The sequence below is a fragment of the Nannobrachium achirus genome (assembly GCF_963921795.1).
Source record: "Nannobrachium achirus genome assembly, chromosome: 1".
In the NCBI taxonomy this organism is placed as follows: domain Eukaryota; kingdom Metazoa; phylum Chordata; class Actinopteri; order Myctophiformes; family Myctophidae; genus Nannobrachium; species Nannobrachium achirus.
This window is the reverse complement of record NC_137810.1, coordinates 40305669-40327371: the sequence shown is the minus strand read 5'-3', so window position 1 is coordinate 40327371 and position 21703 is coordinate 40305669. Positions and strand designations below refer to the sequence as shown.

At 42.3% G+C, this 21703-nt stretch overlaps 1 protein-coding gene across 1 annotated transcript in view; it reads right to left on the bottom strand.

The window, feature by feature from the left end:
• rnf13 (ring finger protein 13) overlaps window positions 1–21703 on the bottom strand; it is an 86314-nt gene that overhangs the window by 30426 nt on the left and 34185 nt on the right. Inside the window, exons 5-8 of the mRNA XM_080736619.1 lie at window positions 5294–5381; window positions 3767–3857; window positions 2166–2271; window positions 1122–1215 (exon numbers count right to left, since the gene is read on the bottom strand). Of these exons, the coding sequence (XP_080592745.1) occupies window positions 1122–1215; window positions 2166–2271; window positions 3767–3857; window positions 5294–5381 (379 nt within the window). The remainder of the gene's footprint in view (window positions 1–1121; window positions 1216–2165; window positions 2272–3766; window positions 3858–5293; window positions 5382–21703) is intronic.

The window sequence follows — 21703 nt, the reverse complement described above, 5'->3', positions numbered from 1 at the left end:
TCCTTTTATCAGATCCCAGCTGGGCTGCTGGGATGGATGGACGGCCATGTCTGCTGGACCATGAAAGATTGCTCTGACATTTGCAACACATGCCTTCAGTGTAGCAGTGAACATAAACAGTGCACATAATATGTTGTTGCTAAGTGCAACAGTGAGACACATAATATAGTCAGGTTCACCGCGGCTGGTAGTTCTCAGGGGCTTGAGAATGTGGCAAGAATACAAAGTTATTATTTTACTTTTGGGGGTGGTGGGTGCTTCAGTTTAAAAAGGTAGTGTAAGTGATATTTTAGGGTTAAAAAGGTAGGTTTATTAAAAGGTTAAAGCATTATTTTCTGATAGTAATCATTGCTATGGAGTGTTTGTTCAGTAACAGATGCCTCCCAGTCTCTCCAGCTCTTTAATAAGGTGGGTTGAAAAATGTTGATTTCAATCAGGAAAGAATACCGATTTTTCAGCTTCATTTTGATATGAGATGAGATATACTTTATTAATCCGCGAATGGAAATTAAGGTGTTACAGCAGCATAGCGTGACAACACATAGATAAACTACTGGACAAAAACAAGGACACAACAAACACCTGGACACAAACACAACAGATCTGAGTCGATCCATGACTCATGATGTGCATGAGGGAGAGTTTTTACAACTCCCTGTGCATTTTCGGGGGGATAGTGTGCCATCTCTTCTAATTTCACTTGTTTAATCTGTATGCTGTGCAAGTTATTTCTCCTGATTAATTAGATAAATTAGATAGGTATCCAGACCTGAAAATGCATTTTCTGTTTACTAAAGAGCAGGAGAGACAGCGACACTCCCGTTAATGAACAAACACTCTATGAGTACTATGAGAATATAGAACTATTTAACACTTATTCTAACGGAAAATATCACTTGCCCTACCTTTAAAGAACTAAAGCATTTAAATTTGAAAATAAATAATATAAAAAAATAAATTGTTCATTCAAGGGCGCAGGAACGTGCCCATAAATTCTTCATGAAGTGAATTTCATATAACATTTGAAGGAAACGGTAAAGACATGACTGACATTGTGCTCTGACGAGTCGAACAAGCCTCAGTCAGTCATCTACCAGAAAACTGAACTCGGATGCCCTTACCTTTCTTGTACTTGTGGATTGGTAGTTTCTTTAGCTGGTCCTTGCGCAGGCGGCTTCTTCGAGCCCTGTGGCGATCCTGGACAAACTTGGTGATCTGAGAGAAAGTCCATGAACAGTCCATGAGCTTTTTTTCCCCCCATCCTTGCAGTTTAAAAAGCGTGCAGTTCTTATTAAAACGCATAAAAACGGCATAACATTTTTGAAACACTTAACAAGATTAACAGCACTGTCATATGGCTTCAAAGAAAACTTCAGAATGTCTTGATGTCATGAAAGATTTTGAACTTTTCATGCATTTCAAAATGCTTTGTGACTTCCAGTTTCATTCCGCGTTGGGAGGGAAATGAACAAGGCCTACAATAATATCGTCTGTTGGGTGGAAACCTCATATCCAAAATTCAGAATTCAGGATCCAAATTCAAAAAACATCAAAAATAGACGACCGACAAGCTCAGTTTCGAGCTTGCGGTTCTGCAAATTTTAATGTTTTTGTGTGATGCTGTAGTATGATAGGACGTTCATTTATGCAAAAACCCCAAAAGATGTGATAAGAGGTTTCTGCACGACTACAGCTATTATGTTTATTCTTAGAGTACAACGTTTGTTCTAGGTGCACACAAGGGTCAGAGAAGAAAGGAAACCGTCAATTAATGATATCAAGACCACTTCAACACTTTCTACTGGTGTATTATATCACCAAGTGCTCTTACATGTGCTACTTAAACTATCTATTCATATAGGATGTATCTGAAACGCTGTCCACAGCTACACACTATATTTATACAACTTGATGTCCACCAGGTGGGAACGGCCGGGAGGCAGAGATTATGTTTTCACCCTTCCGTCTGTCCATGTGTGTGTGTAATCTTGGCAACTACTGGACTGATCAGAGTGAAATGCTGCACGCACTCCCAGTAGGCAAGGAAGATCCGCCACACCAAATCATACTTTTATTTTTTAATCGTCTCTCTTTGTGGCTTAATGCCTTGTGTGAAGCACCTGTAATTGCTTTGAATTGAAGAACATGAAGTAGCATTTACTTACCATGAAGACAACGATGAGGATGAGGCAGATTCCCACGATGATGAGGAAGGGGATCAGGTAGTATTCCAGAGGCAGGCTGAAGTCTGGCATGAGGACAACATGGCCCCTGACAAGCAGAACAAACACATTTACAAAAAGCTACAAACAATATTTGCCGTCAAATGACACACTCAAACCTGGCCTCATTGACGTTAAGTCCATCACAATCTCATTTTCATGTTAAAATATAAATGTAATGAATGAATGAATTTGTATTATTTTGAACATCAATTAAAAAAAAACTAAAAATCTAAACAGGAAAAAATAAAAACAATGTCTGAAACGTAGTAGGAAGAAGTATAAACTAGTAAACTCCTGTCAATTTGCAAACTATTCTAATTATCACAATTTTCCAAAAATGTATTCACAACCCAAACATCTCCACTGCATGTTCAAAGAAAACAATATAACAATACAAATAGCCACAGGCCATTATAGCTAACAGGAATAAATAAATACAATAACAAAATAGGATGCTTCTTAAATGCGGCATAGATATGTATGTGTGCCATTAGTCACTGCAGAGTTCAACCAGCACCTTACAAAAAGCAAGGGACACAAAACGGTTGTCGACATTGCGTTGCATTTTTATATAATTGATGTAAAACAGTGTTCTATGACTCATCATCATAGCCATATAAAAGCCCTTCCATCTTCACACTGTGGGCTACTGGGTAGCACATTATTTACACACTCAGTCTTCCCAGCTCAACATTATGCAAATTTGCTTTGCACTGACTTAGCACTGTGCAAATACTGCTTTTGGTAGTTATTCCACTGCAGTGAGACCATATTGTACTTGAAATATTGGACGAATGTTTTTGTTTTTGTTTGTTGATAAAAGCCATATATATTCACTTGTAATACCAAAACACATGGGGCTGTTTCAAATCGTTTCAAAAATGTTGGACTTTTCGATGAAAATATAAGCATCGGACCCACCGATTTGGCATTGGTTGGGTTCTCTTTTTGGCTTAAATCATTTTACAATCAAGATTGAGAGACGGGGGGGGGGGGGCACGGTGGCGCAGTGGTTAGCGCTTCGCCTCACAGCTAGAAGGTCCTGTGTTCGATTCCCGCCAGGGGACGCTGTGGGTGCTGGGGGCGTGTTTCTCCCTCCGCGTCATCAGCGCCCACACCCTAGGTGGGGTCGGCGATAGGGCATTTCTATGTGGAGTTTGCATGTTCTCCCCGTGTCTCCTAGGGTTGATACCCTCACAAAAACATGCAGTAATCCTGGTCTCAATAATGCCTTCCCCTGGCCAGCCGGGGCGCTTGATGGAGGGGAAAGGAACTGGTTGGAATAACGTGTTCCTTCCACGCGATACGTCCATCCCGGGGAAATCCCCCCTGTCAGGTGAAAAGAAACAACTTGGACTACTCATGCATTGAAGGAAGCATGAGGTCAGTCCGTTGTCTCCCCAGGCGCGGCAGAGGGAGAGCAGAGCCCAGGATTACATAGACAATTGGCACTGGGTGAAAAATGGGTTGCAAAATCGCGGGATAAAAATTATAGGTAAAAAAAAAAGATTGAGAGACGGGGGAAGTGAGCTTAGACTTACCCCTTGTCATAGATATAGTCGTCTTTCAGAGAGTTGGCCGTCACCTCACTCACAAAAACAGATGGAATGTCTATCTGTTTCATAACATCCACTGAAAGGTGACAAAAGAGCAATTAACAGATGAATAAATGATATTCATATACGATACAGCACTGTGATCACAAATACATGCCTAGTTAGGAACACAGAGAGACACTATTAAAGTACATTGCCTCAGGCTGTAAATATAAAACAACGCAATCCTTATATGAGGAAAACAACGCTTGGGATGTGTTAGTGTTACACTGGGCCGACTGGTTCAGACACTGTCCAGATCTATTAAACAGGGTTCACAGGACACTCACAAATATGTCCAACTACAAACATGTAATGTGTGTGGGGCCCAGAAGGGGCGGTGCCTTGCACTTCATCTGTGTTACAACATGCAAAACTGTGTGGTAAGACTGGGCAATATATTGATATTATTATGAGACTAGTAACTGGTCTCATAATAGTCAATATTGAGGACCAGCATTTGGTCAAATATATTGTGATTGTAAGGGCCATTTGAGCCATGTTTCTTATTTCGATAATGTCACTTAAGCGAAGGGCAGGGTCAAGGCCAAATTGCCTAGTAGCCTATTTAATAAGGTTTGTGACAAGCCACAGGTGTTGCTGATGAGAGAGGCAAACAGTTTCCGACTGTGTCTCAAGGGCTGTGTTAACGTTTAACTATTTATATTTAATGTATGCAAAGTATAAGACGTAGAATAAATATATATGATTTACCAACTCTATGAAAACGTTTGGACTTCAGTTCTTGCCACATCACACGTCTTAATGAATGTCTTAATTAAGTTCTTTAACATCGGCAACCATTAGTTCCAAGTATTAGACTTGGACACTACAGTGATATTTGATTCCATATTGCCCAGCCCTACTTTGGGGGCAACCCGTATGATCAGCTGCTAGCCTAGTCTCTCGAGCCAGACCATCTGACGCAAACAAATTTCAAATTCTGCACTGAAAACTATGGTCTTTTATTATGTCAAGCATATAAGCTTGCTGCTTGTCAAACAGACAAACAGATGACAGCTTCCTTTCCCGGCTTTTAGGAGGCATAGTTCCAAACTCCATTATAGTACTCGGAGATTAAGCGGAGAGTTGTCTGGCTACGCGAGATTACTGCTAGCCCAACAAAGAGCAAAGAGTGGAGAGAGAATTCCTGGGATTGGACGGTTGTGTACATTTATGAAAAGCACAAACCAGGAGAAAGAGCCTTTTAGATCATTCATGACTGTCTACCAGACAGGATGGATGAGGACCTCATGTGACCCTGGCTCATCATAACACCCTCACCTGACATTAGCAAGCACCTCTAAGAAAAAAAGAGCGATATGGACTGGAGAGAGGTATGGTCCTGCAGGCAGTGGTGGAAAAAGTGTGTGTGTGTGTGTGTGTGTGTGTGTGTGTGTGTGTGTGTGTGTGTGTGTGTGTGTGTGTGTGTGAGTGTGAGTGTGTGTGTGTGTGTGTGGAGAGGTTACTTACTATCGTTGGATCCCATGCTGATTAAGTCATCAGAGTCCACATTGTGAACAATGGCCGCCTTGTAGCCTGCTTTCTGGGCATTGAGGACCTGTCGGGAGAGACAAACACTTTGTCTTCAGTGGTGTTATTATTCTATTATTTATTAGAAGTAGTTTTCTTTTCCTGTTCTGCTTTGTTTAGAATGCCCATGGGGGAGGGGAAGAGAGAGAGAGAGAGAGAGAGAGAGAGAGAGAGAGAGAGAGAGAGAGAGAGAGAGAGAATAAGGGTTAAGAAGGTAAGACATGCAGCCCTGGTCATGGGTTAGATTCCTGACCATCATATTGCATTCTAAGTGCTTGTCAGGGCGGCAGGTCTCCAGTTCCAATATTATTATTTCGGAGGGCCGTGGCCTGAAAGGTTGTCTAGCATGATGACCTTGTGGTGGTTCGCTGGCTAGCTGGTTAGCTGAGGTGTTACTATGTATGCGTGTCCGATTTCAGAATGTTTATTGGCTGTAAAATTGCACTGCCGAGTCGTGCCGACATCTTGTTGTGCTTTTTCATCATGATGTCCCTCTAAACTGAATGTCAAAACCGAAGTATTAAAATGACTTTCAAAGCTCTAATTCCAGTATGATAGAAGTGGCGTCAAGCCCTGTTTATGCTTTTATGACAAAATGGTGTGAAACAAAAAGGATATATTTTCAACTGAAAAAGGTAGTTGGCAGTTGAAGTTAAATTATTATCAGACACCTATAACCCCAAGTAGAAATTGGGGTTAAGGGGAGCACACACTGGACGCGGTCGCTGTATCGACGCACGTGAAGTGCCGCGCGGTAAGCTCAACTGGATGCGGCGCGCTGCCACACAGCATATCCATTTCCCCCAGTGGGGAGAACCATGGGAGAACATGTTCACCGCGCAGCAACGCTGGAAAAATAGAACAACAGCGTATCGGCGCGGCAGGCGAGGTGGCAGACCTGCGGCTGCGCGCGTCTGACGCTGCCGGTGTGGGTTCGTTCATTGAAAATAATGGGTCCGTATTTTTTGACGTGACGCTTCTGCGACGCTTCTGCGACGCCTCCGCGTCCGGTGTGTGTTCCCCTTTAGAGGGCGGGGCAGAGTGAAAAGGAGGGTGACCAGATTTGACATGGTTCACAAACAGTATCAATAGGACACATGGTAGGACATTTGAGATGATTCGCTTGTTGTAATCTGATAGCATGAGGTGAAGAAACAGGAGATATAACATACCAGGTACACCTCAGCATTTGGAGAAATGTCAATAATACCACAGCACGCATTTCATTTCCATAAACCTAGACTGACCTTACCATAAAAACGACTTATGAACATTTACTAGGCTGTTTTGTAAGAAAATAGAGACAATAGTTGGGGTGCCTGCACAGACCATTAAGCTCCTTGGAGTTGCCTCACATGTCTCTCCTCTCTTTGCCCTTGGTTTCCTGTTTCTTTATCCTATCTGTAGTATAAAACATAAAAGGTCCCCCGAAAATAACTTTAAATAAATTGAGAATAGAATCCATGGAACTTGGATGGACTGGGAATGAGCAGAAGGCTGCCCCGAAGAGATAATAGACCTTTCAGTAGAAAAGGTCACTGATCAAGGTCACAATAAAAGGGCAGAGTCTGTCTGTTAACAGAGTAACTCGAGAACTAATGGGCTCAATTTTTGTGACAACGTGATGGGAATGATCAGTAGGCTGCCCTAAACTGCCCCAAACTTTTTTTTCATTCATTCAACCAATTACCGGAGAGATCATTGAGGGAGACCCTCATTTACAATGACACTGAGATTACACATAGAAATACCATGAGAACAAAGAAAGACAATATGTTGACTGCACTCAGTTAAAGCAGTTGCATGTTGACAGCAATCAGTTAAAACACTTGCATGCAGATAATGAAAGGTTATTAAGTAAATTCCTAAAATGGCCAATAGATGCGAGGATATTTAAGATCTTGTCGTAAGAGGTTCCCAGAACCAGGTGCAACAATGCTGAAAGCAGTCTTTTCCAGTTCAGATGACGTATCATGGAGGTGATATTCCAACCAGGGCTTTGATTATTGCGTCTCTCAATCAGAGACCACATTTGTGTCACAAAGGACAAGGACAATAGGGGTGGGCAAAAAAAAATTGCTCAATTGAATCGGCAGGTAAGCGAATCCTCGAATGAAAAGGGGCCATTTGGAAACTCCTCAAGGTCCCTAGTGGACAGCACCCTGACTCTGTTTGACCAGAATGAAACAGAGCCTTTATTATTATCATTGGTAGCACCTGTGAAGGAAGTAAGGAACAGGCCCAATTTCTTTACAATATGGCTGCTGTGCAAAGAGCCTATAATTGCATAGTGTTGGCGGAGGCATAATGCCCTCTCTACTGAGCGCCATCTTTCTAGTTTCACTATGTATGATTTCCAAAGCACTGCGCTAAAAAGTGAACGGTTAGGTTTCATTAGGTTAATGAAAAGGTCTCATACAGTTGAACCAAGTCATTGCAAAGTAAATCCAAGTAGCCAAGTCCTTAACAAGAGAGCAGGGTTTACAAGGCTGTGTTAGTGTTTGACATCCTCCACCAACAAGCCATCTGTTTACAAGCTGCTTCCCTGAAGAACCTCACAGTGTCAGGGGGAGACGAGATGTTTGTCTTTAACAGCCAGCCATGTCCCACCGCCTACGTAAACACACTGGCTGCTTGTCTAAAGCTACCGTTAGCTGTCTGGCCTCAATCTGACACAGAGAGGAAAAATGATCAAGATTCTAACAAATCCAAACTAACAACAAAGGCTCATGTTTGAGGTAAACGGCAGCATGGCCTTGATGTTTGGAGATGTCCCGTCGGGCCGTCGATCTATCAATTGGATAATGTCAATGTCAGTGATGTTACTAGGTTTTCAATGTAATGGGTCCCGGGACCCACAGGTGGTCATTCAAATGGGTCCCAGAAAAGTTTTATGAGTCCTCAATATAAAGTTTACACGCGCAAAATGGCGTCGGACGTCGGTGGAATCAAAACATTTACGTTTCTATCGCCTGTTTAAGACTTTCTACGTGGATTTTATTTGTGTTAACGTAGAGTAAAGTAGGACGCTTTCACCCATGAACAATGGTGGTGTCTGTGGAATTTCTTTTTTTTTTCTTTTACCGCAACGCGGTAAATTATTTTAACATGGACTCCAATGGAGGTGCATCCCCGGGACCCCAGGACCATGTCATGAATGAGTCCCTGGGTGACTTGAATGAGTTTTTGATGCGGGATGGGCACGTAATGACATCACTGCAATGTTGTACTTGGTTGCATGCGGATATAGCTGATCTACATGCTCACAATGTAGATACTCTTAGCCGTGTGTTTTAAGGAAGGTTCAGCCAGCCATCGTTGTAGGAAGATTCTAAGTTCATTAACAAGGGAGCATTCAACAATAAAACTAAGTATTGAGTATTCTGAATCTAATCGATCATGGCCTCTTATACACTATATCAATATACCAGGCCATCTACTATTGGGGGGGGACACCTGAATATACAGTAGACTTATCAGACAAAATATTTTTGTCTGATAATTGTCGATCCCTGCTGCATTTAGACACACATTATTCAATCGATGCTCATTGCGTTAGCTTTAGGCCTATCTTATATCGGCAAAGTAGCCACTTGCTTCAATGTGCCGACAGCATTTTGTGATTCACAAATTCAGTGACCCGTCTACCCTGCATTTCTCGGTACTGCACTGCAGAGGTTCCCAAAGGTTTTTAGCTCCAGATTGGAAAATGGTGGAATATAGCCAATCAACAAGCTCAAAACGTGTTGCGATGTGACCCGTTGTGAACTTGTAGATGTAAATCCTGAAAATATTTGATTTAAAAAAATATATACGGTAAAAAAGAATTGCAGTAAACAGGAAAAAAATGATATTTACTCGTAGCCTGGCATGGCCAGACTAATATCACTACTAGTCTGGAATCTCTGTGTGGAACCTGCATTTCCAAGGGGCGGATTAAAAAAAAAGCCTCTTGAGATAGAACGCCCCATATTTGCATATTTGCATAATGATTGGTCCTTCACTACTTCGGAGGGAATGAAATCCAATCGCAGAGGGCATTTTTTTATTTTTTGCAATGGGAGATTTTAATTTACTACTCCTTGTGACCCATAAAGATGCATCCGTGATTGGTCCACAGAAATGGGTGGCCCGAAACAATGTTCGGGAAGCACTAAAGGAACCGCACTGTACTTTATGTGTGTGTCCATAGCCATGCATGTGTGTGTGTGTGTGTGTGTGTGTGTGTGTGCGTGCGTGTGTTATTTCACCAACATGCCACCATGTTAACGGTCATTAATTACATACTGTACGGTTGTGCATTCTTTATTTCTGCCTCAGTGAGGACCACTGATATCTAATCATCTCACTGCTGTGTAAAAACAAAACAGACGCAACAGCTTCAAACAACCTGTGACCAGCTAGCATATGATGTATGCGAGTGTGTGATGCAGCTGTCTCTCTGAAAGGGTCATTAAGTTCATTTAAATCTGATATGCCACCACCATCATTCTCAAACATATCGTCTCGTCGTGTGAAAACCTCATATGTCCAAAACGGCTCAAAACCCACCGCTTCATGTTGTGTTTCGAGCTTGCGGAACGCTACTTTTGATGCTTTTGTGTGACACTGTTGTATGATTAATTAGGACTTTAATTTAATGAAAACACAATTAAAATATGGAGATAAGAGGTTTCTGCCCGACAGTGACCATATATATCATATGCATTGGTGCCAGTGGTGTTCAAAGTATGGATTGAGGTTCAGAAGTGGGGCCGTGAAAAGAATACAGAGTTGTTTTATCTCAAGGTTTATTCAGGAGGAATTGGCGTCCAAGGTTATGTTTAAAGAAGCCTTGTGGTGAAATGTAATCTAAGGTACACTGAACATAGTTGCTCTCAGGCCAGATAGAGAGATGCCTGCAACAAAGCAGAAAGCCAGCAACACTCCAATTTAGATACAGTCTTTTCGGTGCACGGCTCAGAAGAACATGATGATTGATTACAACGCTGATGAAGACCTAGTTGGTCGAAACGCGTCCATTTTGAGCCTGTTGTGAGGAAAATAAAAACTTTTAAAAGGAGATTCCTCGAGTGCTGGTAAATTCTTCACCGCGCTCTCAGGCCAGGAACTGTCCAAAACCGTTACTTTTCACAAAATGTAAAATAGCTGTAATAACCTGTGTTCCCATGGATGTAGTTATTATTTAGTTCTTGCTCTTGCTAATGTTTTTTATGGGTTCAATATTTATAAACCCCACAGACAGACTTTGTTGAGATACAATAGTTCTCCCCAGGGATAAGAGGCTAGTAGATCAATAACCTAAAAAAAGGTTTTTATTTTTACAATTTTTAAAAGATAAGCCATTACAATAGAGTGCTAGATTTCTGACGCAAGCATGCATTTACAGGCATATTATGAAATACAAAAAAAGCACCAATACGCTTAAGCCCATGGCACAGTGGTTGTGGCCCATGGTACCTTCCTAACACCACCATCAGTGTTCTGAATTGGCCACTGATGTCCACGGCTTGCTGGCTTGCGCCGTGGTAAGAAAACAGGAAATTGGTACTCTCTCAAGAGAAATTAATAAACGTTATCTACTAAATCAACCTAAGAAACTTTAAAAACTATGTGGACACTTAAGCCATATACACTGTACACTTCGTTGTACAATGAATAGCCAATCAACAAGCTCTACGAGCTTCAGAATCTGCAGTTTTTGCAATTTATATTTTCATTTGATGAAGATTTTCGCCAATAAAGACACATCCAAAATAGGGACACCAGGTAGAAACATGGTTTAGCAGGCCTGAAAACCATTTTCAAATAATTTTCACTTGAATCTTCAATGTCATTATTGATTGATTGATTGAATACTTTAGTAGTAAGAAATGTAACCAGCACAAGGTGCAATCAGACATTAAGTCTAAGGATAACACAAAAAAGTCCTGGGGAAGTTGGGGAACCATTGTGGTTCCTATCACAATGTCCTATTATGACTCAAGATTCAAAGCAAAGTCACTTTAAGTCCTGTATATCTGGGCCAGGTCTGCAGCTGCTCAAGAATACAGGGGGAAACAGACAGAGTAAAGAGGACCCTCCACCTGGCAGTCCGTATTGTTTTGACCAACATGCACCGCACTTCCCCTCAAGTCATTGTTGTGGCCGTGCGCGTTTCAGTCAATCAGTGTTACAGTGCACTTTAACCCATTAAAATGGGGAACACATCTGTGTCACGTAACCACTGTAACCATTATTTTTTACACTTTATCTATTCCCTGGAAAAAATATTTTGAGATGGAGGTCTGCGGTCAAATACATATAATTCTAGGGGTCCTTGACATTAAAAACCTTGAGTACCACAGATAAAGAAACTTTTTAAAAGAAGTAATTTTTTTGGGTGCACTATACCTTTAATGTCCTACTTATTCATGGTGTCACGCAAAAGCATCAAAAATAGCCGAGTAATGGAGGAGGACCATCCACCTGGCAGTCTGTATTGTTTTGACCACATGCTGGACTTCCCCTCAAGTCATTGTTGTGCGTTTGACAGTTGGACAGGAAATAGGACATGGAAATATAATGAAACATAAATTGTGTCCTTTTAAAAACAAAGGCAAAACATTAACTCAAGGTACTAGTATAGGTTTCTTCAAAAACTGAAAGAGGGGGGAAACACTGCATGTTTAGGAAACTTAGGAAACAATGTTCTTAAGATGGGATTTTAAGGAAAACAAACAAAGGGAAGTCAAGCATTCACCATTTACAAATCTTTACAGGGATATGTGAGGGAGATGATGGCTGTATAATGGGAAAAAAATATGGATAAAAGACATGGAGGAATTGATCAAATTCAACCTACTTTCTCGGTGTAACAAACACATTTTCCTGTTGAGGGGCCTCTAGCACACCGCCAAAAGACTTTCAATTCAGCCCACAGAATTGAAAGCGCCACAAACGCAAACAGTTGCACTGTCTTTGGCACAAACTCGAGTTCTAGTAAAACAAAAGTACTTGTTATTTTACACAGCCAAGGTCTTAAATCACAGTGGAAAAGCTGCCATCAGATATTAGTCAGAGGAAGTGCCTCATCCCCTGTGGTAAACCTACACTTGGTCCAAACCTTGGCGGAGAGAGTGAGAGGGTGATGTGTTAGCGGGCTGTACCATGTAAACTAATAGGGGAGGAAATGAAAAATCAGTTTATCTCGGGTCACGCTCTGAAAGCACTGAATATCATCTGCCTCTGCTAAATAATAGATGAGATGAGCGCTACAGCCTGGCTAACCGCAGCACAATCAGTGCTCATATAATGTGCACATGGTGTTAGCGCTGCAGGCTAAAGCTAGGCCCCCCGGCAGCCGTGCAACACAGGAGTGAACATGGACGGATACACTGATCCCGCTGGGGGGTAATTCAGGCGCTAGAGACAGCACAGCAGCAGTAGGTACAGAAGAATAAAGTACACAATAAAGACAGACACCCTCAAACTAAATAAACTAACACAATTATACAGACTATACAACCTATATACCAGTGATTTATAAAGTGTAAAAAAAAAAAAAAAGTAGGATAGTCAGGAACCAAATCGACCCTTAAGGGTCTGTAAATCTGAGAGGGTACAAGTGGACCTTTTAAAATATTTAATTATATGATATACTATATGTAATAAATACCCTTTTTTGCAGTTTTCAAAATGTTTTAGACAAAGAATCAAATATTTTATGGTCATGATTCACCAAAATTAGCTTAATATAAAATAATGTATATTAAATATGTTCAGAATCTCTATGAGAAAAATGTATGGTATTTCTATCTGTGGCACCACAAAATGACCACCACTGCAATGCCTACATGGACCGTGGCAGAGAGAGATTCTATATGTGTGTGCAAGCATGCACGTTTCTTAGTGTGTGTGTGTGTGTGTGTGTGTGTGTGTGTGTGTGTGTGTACTTATGCTGAGACACAGAACAGGAGCGTCTATTGTGTGTATGTTGTCACTTTGACTTTACGCACAGCCATACGTGAAGGCAGCCTCAGCATTGTGTGAGTCCATGTGTTTCGTCTTGAGAGGCCGTATTGTGTGTTGGTATCAATAGTTATACTGTGTGTGTGTGTGTGTGTGTGTGTGTGTGTGTGTGTGTGTGTGTGTGTGTGTGTGTGTGTGTGTGTGTAGGTGTGTGTGTAGGTGTGTGTGTATGTGTGTGTGTGTGTGCGCGCTTGCATGTAGGAGAACTAGCTAGCAGATGATTCTTGTTAAGTCTAAACAGGCCAATGACAGCCTCCTCCAGTCACCCGGGCACGTCCTGATAAGCCAAACGCCGATAAGGCAAACGCTGATAAGCCAAACTCCTTTTTTTTTTTTTTTTTTAAACTCCTTTTGTTATGGTGAAATGTGAGCTCACCTGCATCGCGTTTCATTCCATTCATGCGTTTATCGTGCGCTTGCCCAGGCCGTAAATATAACGATTGCATTCACCACGGCTACGTAACTCGCGCGGCCGGGCACTCGCGCCTGCGGCGCTCGGGCGCGAAGAGCAGGACCAAGGTCCGCTGGCCTTCGCGCCGCTTGCAATGTCGTGGACAATAACTGTGACATATAACCATTGTATTGCTAAAAATAAGGAGGCTACTCTGTTTCCTTAACGAGACGGCAGAAGATCACTACGGTAGGAGACCCGGGCAGTACATTTGCGTTTGCCTTATCAGCGTTTGCCTTATCAGCGTTTGACTTAGAGGGATTTCCCCCAGTCACCCTACCCATGAGAACACCACAGCTAGCTTTGGAACCTCAATCTCCGCCATCAGCTCCGAGATGAGGTTTCGCAGTGCTGGATCCCAGCGGAGGTTGGGATCGATTGATTGGTTGATTGATTGATTATGAAGTGGGCAGTCCACTACCCACAGAAGGACTCAAGGATTCAATCAGGCCTGTGTACCTCAAGTACTGTATGAGAGACATCTAGTGTAGGAATAAGTGTGAGTTCAATTTACAAAGGATTGGACTGAGTGCTGCAGCTGGGAGAAGGAAGATGTAGTCGAAACAGCAACTTTATTCAAAATAAAGGCTTAAATGTCCGAGCTGCTCCAGTGTCTCTCCTTCGCAGCCATTTTGACTCTTTGGACTGTTGAGGATGCCAGCATGCAGTCTGGTCTGGGGAGGGGAGGGTGGAATTCAACCTCTACTCCTGGCTCACTGTGTATTTGTCTGGGCAGAGAGAAGGACATACACCACATTCCTAAGACTGTTACAGCACTGAGACAGAGACAGAGACAGAGAGAGGGGGGGGGGCCAAACGAAGACTGACATCACTCTCACTAGAGGGTGCTATCCCCCTGGATCACAGCATTATTTTTTTGTATTGGAATTTCCAATTCGGGAATCTTAGATTTTAATCTCCACAATACGATTACTGTGAGTGTTTTCTTTTTACGATACGATAAACGCTAATAACGATTCTCATCCCATTCCTACTCAGGACCTCTGTACTCTATAACGATGAGAGATGCATTGGCAGGGGAGAAAGCAAGTAGCGCACATGCGCACGCGCGCACACACACACACACACACACACACACACACACACACACACACACACACACACACACACACACACACACACACACACACACACACACACACACACACACACACACACACACACACACACACACACACACACATTAGCATGCAAGATTTCTAAGTGGTTCTAGTCTTCATCTGTGCCTGAGGGTGTTGAACGTGTGCAGGCAAGTCTGCACCAGGCAACATCATCATCAACATTTGTACACTGACTCTCAAGAGTTATGGTGGTCCTTGAGATTAAAAATGTTTTGAGAACCACCTGTATTGTAATGGTATAGCAGACATTTAAGTCCACATTACCAGCTCTGTCAGTGTGATAAAAAAAATGGTCCCGGAAATGGTTCCTAATGTGATGGAACCGGTTTCCGATTCCTCACAGTGTTGATTTTGACAGCAAATTTGTATTTAGTTTTAGTCATAGTCTTTTGAATACAACAATTCTGTTTAGTTTTTGTAATATTTTAGTCACCTGAAATCTTTTACTTAGCTGCATGCTGAAAATAGACGATCTACAAGATCGCAACACGGTGCGAAGCGAGCTTGTAGATCGCCTTATTGTGTGTTGTGCGCTTGTGGATCTGATATTTTGGTTTCGGTCCCGAGCAAAAGCCTAATCTCTCTTTTGGGTCTCGAGATAAAAGGTTTGGGAACCACTGTGTAAGCTCACTTAACCCTAACCCAACCAAAAAAAAAATCCCAACAAAACTCAAACATATCCACACTTCTTCACTTTGTCTGAGAAAGTAATGTTCACAGCCCAGCCTACTGGAGCAGATAGGAGTCTCTGAGCACCGGGGAGGGGAAACAGAGTTAAATATGTGACGTTATCCCTCGGAGGACGACAGACACACAGCACCTACTGGGAGTTCCTGCCAAGGTCCGCTCCAAAGCCAGAAGAGATTAGATGAATGTTTAACTACATAATGAAGGCACCGCAGGGTCTCAGTTAAACGACGACACCTCGCCGTTCCTCAAGCGCGATTTAAACTTGGACATGCATGGTGTGCCGAGCTCATGGATTTAAAGCAAAATAAAATCTCGCCACTGACCAGTTTTGTCTAATCTGTGAATACACACACCCACCACAAACCACACATGCACCAGAGTTTGTTTGTGTGTGTAGTCTCCAGACATAAAAACGAACGAGGCGTTATAATTCTAAACCTACTGTATGTTCTCGCTATTCATCCAGCCAACACAGTTGAAGCCCATGCTCTTGTGAAATATCCGAGACCATTAGGGTTTTATTGAAGACGCTGCTTCTATTGCTCGCTATAGTGTCGATTGGCTATTTTCTCTATGTGGCAACATGCTTCCGTAGAACACAAGCTGGCTTTGGTGGAATCCAAAATTACTGAAATCAGTCGTGCACATTTGGGAATTACTTGCAAGCCCAAGCTCATCATTTCTCACTAAACTACTTAACGGTTCTAAACCAGCCAGTTGAGGGCTGATTCATGTTCTTTTTCGTCCTCCAGAAACAGTTCCCCCGAAGCGAGGCACTGTGAGCTTGTACGTTGGCAAATGTTCAATAGTTTAGGATCCCGGGAAAACCTTGAAATTTCTGTTTTGGGTCTCTAGCTAAAACGTTTGGGAACCACTGCTGCTATAAGGAATGTCACAGGAATGGTTCCATTGTTTCCTTGACGTGTAGAGCAGAGGTGGAAGGAGAGTGAACTCAGTCACCTCATTTTTACAGTGTACTTTAAACAAGACTAAATAAAACGCTCTCGCTGATCCAGTCTGACACAACTGGGATGTTCACTCCAGATCCAGCTGGTAGCCATGTACTGTAGCATATCGTTGCTGTTGTGCAGACACCTTGTTATCTTCTTATCTTGTTTTTTCCCCCCATAATTTAATGCCCTACTTAGTCAAAAATTGCCGTTTTACAGCGCATTTCATTGCGATATGTTGTGAGCTTGTACATGTCATAGGTTATCTTTTAAAACAATATTTAAGATGAAAGTGGTTAAGAGTGTGTGTGTGTGTGTGTGTGTGTGTGTGTGTGTGTGTGTGTGTGTGTGTGTGTGCGTGCGTGCGTGCGTGCGTGCGTGCGTGCGTGCGTGCGTCTAATAAATATTAAACAAAAGAAAAGCATTAACAACAGACTTACACTTACAGTATTACATACTATACTACAACTTATATTATTCAATTTCACGTTGTGAACTTGTAGAGCTGCTATTTTCACAATAACTATCTGTGGAACAGAGTCAAACCAAATTGATTGCCTCAACTCCTACAATTCCGAGTGCTTGTCAGGGTGGGGGGTCCTTTGTTTCCCAAAGAGCGGGCTGTTGGAGCCTTTTAAGAAGGAGGAAATCTATTTTATTATTATTTTTGTTAAGTGGGTCGTAAAATCTCCTCCAGTTGTAGTAGTGTGTGGTGCAAAGGGAATGACACAGTTGAGTTGACTGGATCCGGTGCCCACACTAAAAGCAGCAGGTTTACTAGCAGGGCAAGGCAGTCTGGGGATGTTTTCAACACTCCCTTGTTGTATTTTTAATGTGCCGGTAGAGATGCATTGCATGGCAGCCAGGGACAGGGTACAGTAATCTCTACTGTGTGTGTGACTGTCCTTTTGGCTCCCAGGCTGTGGAGTGACCTCTTCCCTTTCTCCTGAGTCATCTCTAGAGCCACATAAATCAAGTTACCAGTGGTGTATATCAGGGGTCTTCAACGTTTTCAGGCCAAGGACCCCTTAGTTGAGAGAGAGACGAAGCAGGGACCCCCCACAACCTTTTCATAGATTCCATACAGTGTTTCATTGTTTGACAGCACAATCATCAGTGTATTTTGGATTCATGTCAATTAGTGTTTTCAGATATTTAACCACTTGAGCCGTTACTACCCAATTAAACTTGATCTTTTACTCTGTATTGCTCTTTTTCCCCTCAAAACCAAACCTCTTTGCCGAAAATAGCCGATCTACAGCGAGGCGTTGTGAGCTTGTAGATCTGCTATTTTTGGCTACAGTTGTCAGAATATGGACACTAGGGTTCAAGTGGTTAATATAAAAAGTGTCCGGGACCCCCCTAGAGGTCCCGGACCCCCTGCTGAAGACCCCGGGTGTAAAGTAAGTAAGTACATTTACTCAAGTACAGTACAATTTGGAGGTCTTTTTTTATTTTTGAACTTTCTTCAGTATTTCCAATTTTCAACACGTTTTACTTCTACTCCACTACATCTCAGAGGCATTTATTGTACTTTTGCTCAACTACAATTATGTGATACTACTAATACTTTAGTGACTAGTTAAGATCGTTACACACCGGCAAATTAGCGAAGCGACGTGAATATGCACCCCAAAAATACGCTTTTTTCTATACACACCTACCACGATGTGAATATGCATATAAAATGAAACGTTTACTTAAGTAAAGACTACTTTTTCCACCACTGCAAATTACCATAGAGATCCAGTAGCAGCAGGCTTTCGGGACTGTCGGGTCAGGGTTTAATACTGACAATGTTCAGAGTTTTCCTGCCGAGTCAGCTCAGCTGTTTAAATGTCAAAACCTCTGCGAAGGCCCCGCCAACGCAACGCGCACAGACACACACAACCTTCATCAAGCTCGTCGAGACGGTATGAATTAGCCACCCCCATTCATTGAAATCTCCGAACTATAGCTCTGAACCAGTGTTGACTACGCCGACTAAAACTATGACGAAAAATGTTCACCGACTACCCTTTTTTCACTGACGGGAACAAAAACAATTACTACATAAAAACTAAGCTAAGATGACTAAAACTAAGACTACATAATACTGACAATTTAGTCAAAAAATAAAAACCTAGACTAAAATGTCAGGGAGGGAATATATATATATATATATACAAACACACACACACACACTCACAATGTGCTGCGAAGGAGTGAACATGTTAAGACTGTGTGAAATGGACACAGAGGGTTTTTACTGTGTGTACTAATGTGTACTATTGTGAACTATATGACACAGCACACAGTGTGTTTGTTCTGGGAGGACACACTGCAGGCTTGTTAAAAAGAACATGATAAAGTCATAAAAATGATATGAGTGTTATCATTTACTGTTACACACACACACACACACACACACTCACACACCGCCAGTAGGATGCCCAATGATCGCGGTGATGACAGACCACCGATAGCATCAGCAATTACTGCCGCATCACCACATTTTTGGGCGCGCGTGAGTGTATATGCGCGTGTGTTATACTGCAGCATCACCGCCGCTGAGTATACTGTATAAATGTGTGTGTGTGTGTGTGTGTGTGTGTGTGTGTGTGTGTGTGTGTGTGTGTGTGTGTGTGTGTGTGTGTGTGTGTGTGTGTGTACTGTGCATGTGAATGTGTGTGTCAGTAAATACCGTACAGTACATGATTGTGTGCGTGTTTAAGTGCATGTATCCATGTGTGTGTGTGTGTGTGTGTGTGTGTGTGTGTGTGTGTGTGTGTGTGTGTGTGTGTGTGTGTGTGTGTGTGTGTGTGTGTGTGTGTGTGTGTGCGCGCGCCAGCTCTGCAGATCTTCAAAGGGCGCTGCAGCCAAAAATGTCTGGTTGATGAGTCTTCCTCCCTCCTCTAGTTCCCATTACTGTCCTCCTACATTCACAGTTCTCTTCCTCCTCCTCTCATTTACATCATCTCTTCTTTCTCATTCCCTCTCTCTTCCCCTCTCCTTCCTGTTCCGCCTTGGGTTTGGATCCTTTAGGACAAGGGTCTTCAACAGGGGGTCCGGGACCCCTAGGGGGTCCTCAGAGTTACTACAGGGGGTCCTCCAAATCTTTGTATGATAGAAACTGTTTTCCTCCTTTTTTATATTAACCACTTGAACCCTAGTGTCCATAATCTGAGAACTTTAGCCAAAAATAGCAGATCTACAAGCTCAGGCGTTGTGAGCTTGTAGATCGGCTATTTTCGGAAAAGAGGTTTGGTGTAGAGGGGGAAAAAAGAGCAGACTAAGTACAGAGTGAAAGGTCAAGTTTATTAAGTATTAACGGTTCAAGTGGTTAAATATCTGAAAATACAAATTCACATGAATCCAAAATATACTGACAAGACAAGATCTACAAGCTCACAATGCATGTAGATCTGCTTCTACCATTAGACAAATGATAGGTTCTGGGTTTACTGTGATCCTAGATTTACTATTTCTATGCATTTGATGTATCAGCTTGTGCTGTCCTTGCTTATTGTAAATCACTCTGGATTAAGAGCGTCTGCTACATGCCTAAATTGTAAATTGCCTCTCTGTCCTCCTCCTCTCCAGACAGGTTCACAACGACACAATATTCACATCATGCAGATTCTTTCATCTGCTTCCATTAGTCTGACTGTGTAAATGTCATGTTTTCCTCGGAGGCAGTTGTGCGTGTGTGCCTGAGAGCAGCCAGCGATTTACAACCCCAATGTTACTATCCCATTCCACTAAACAACTCTAGCGTTCCTATTTTGGGCATGTCGTTGAAGATGTTTCTTTAAAATAATAAAATGCAAAAATAGCACATCTAAAAGCTCAAAACACATCACAATGAGACACGTTGAGAGCTTGTAGTTCGTCTATTTTTGCCTTTTTTTTTAAATAGGGCTTAAAACTCTGTGTGGCTCTGGCCTTTTGCTTGTTTTCTAAAGCCTTGTGTTCTAACGTCAGGTGACCTTGCAGTCAGGCAGGGCTGACAACACCAGCACCAACACCTGCATCTTTAATAAAACCCTGCCTGTACACAACAACATACTGCATGGTTTATCTTTAAAAACCCTGCCTGTAGACAACAATATGCAGTATGCATGGTTTATCTCCTGTTTCATCCTCTCATCTGTTCCCGTCGTCTTCCACTCTCCAGTTTGGAGATGCATTTTGTGGCTTTTCTCCCCTCCTGTTTTAACACTTATGTTGCAATGATTTTTTCTCTTCAATGTCTCGCGTTGCCATGGTTACCATAGACTTCCATGTAATTGTGCAATTGTGTAAAAAGTGCACGCCCATGCCTAGATGATGCACCACGTGTGTAGATGCTGTTCACAGCTTTCAAACAAAAAAATCCGCTTGGAAATCCGTTCAGGCATTCATGATTTATCAGCCATTATGTTTTCTTCAGATGTAAACAAACATGGCTGCCATGTTTGAAAGAATGAGTTGGTATGGGGGTTAAACATGCAATTTCGCGATCGTGATCGTGCCTAATACATTTCTGGAGGTCCAAAAAAAAAAAAAAAAACTTTTTTTTTTTTCAAAAACGGCCCAAACTCGGGAAACTCGGGGTTGGCACAGCGGTAGTACCAATACAAACTCGGGAAACTCGGGGTTGGCACCATATGTGTTAAAAATTGATTTTTGTAAATTTACCCCCATTGATTGATGATTCTGGATGGGGACCCAAATGCATTTGGGTCCCCATCTGGAATCATATGGGGTAAATTTATTGTAATCAAATTAGTGTTTTAGGAATGCAAAGAAATATTATTGAACTCAAGTCTCCATGGCATGAGTAATCAATAGAAGAAAAAAAAAAGAAAAACACCACCATCTTCCCACCCACAAGATGCCCTGAACGACAACTCTGCTAGCGCTCTGCCCAGATCCTGTATCCCTCCTCTGTGCCCCCCCCCCCCCCCCCCCAACCCTGCCACTCCGCTTTCTCCATCTCACTTTTTACGTCTTTCCTTCTCCCCTTTTCTCCCTCTTTCCTCCAACCCTCCCACCCCACCTCCAACAACACTTTCTCTTCTTTCTACTCGCTCTCTCTCTCTCTGGCTTGGCTTCCAGTCCAGTGTGTGTGTCAGTGGAATGCTGC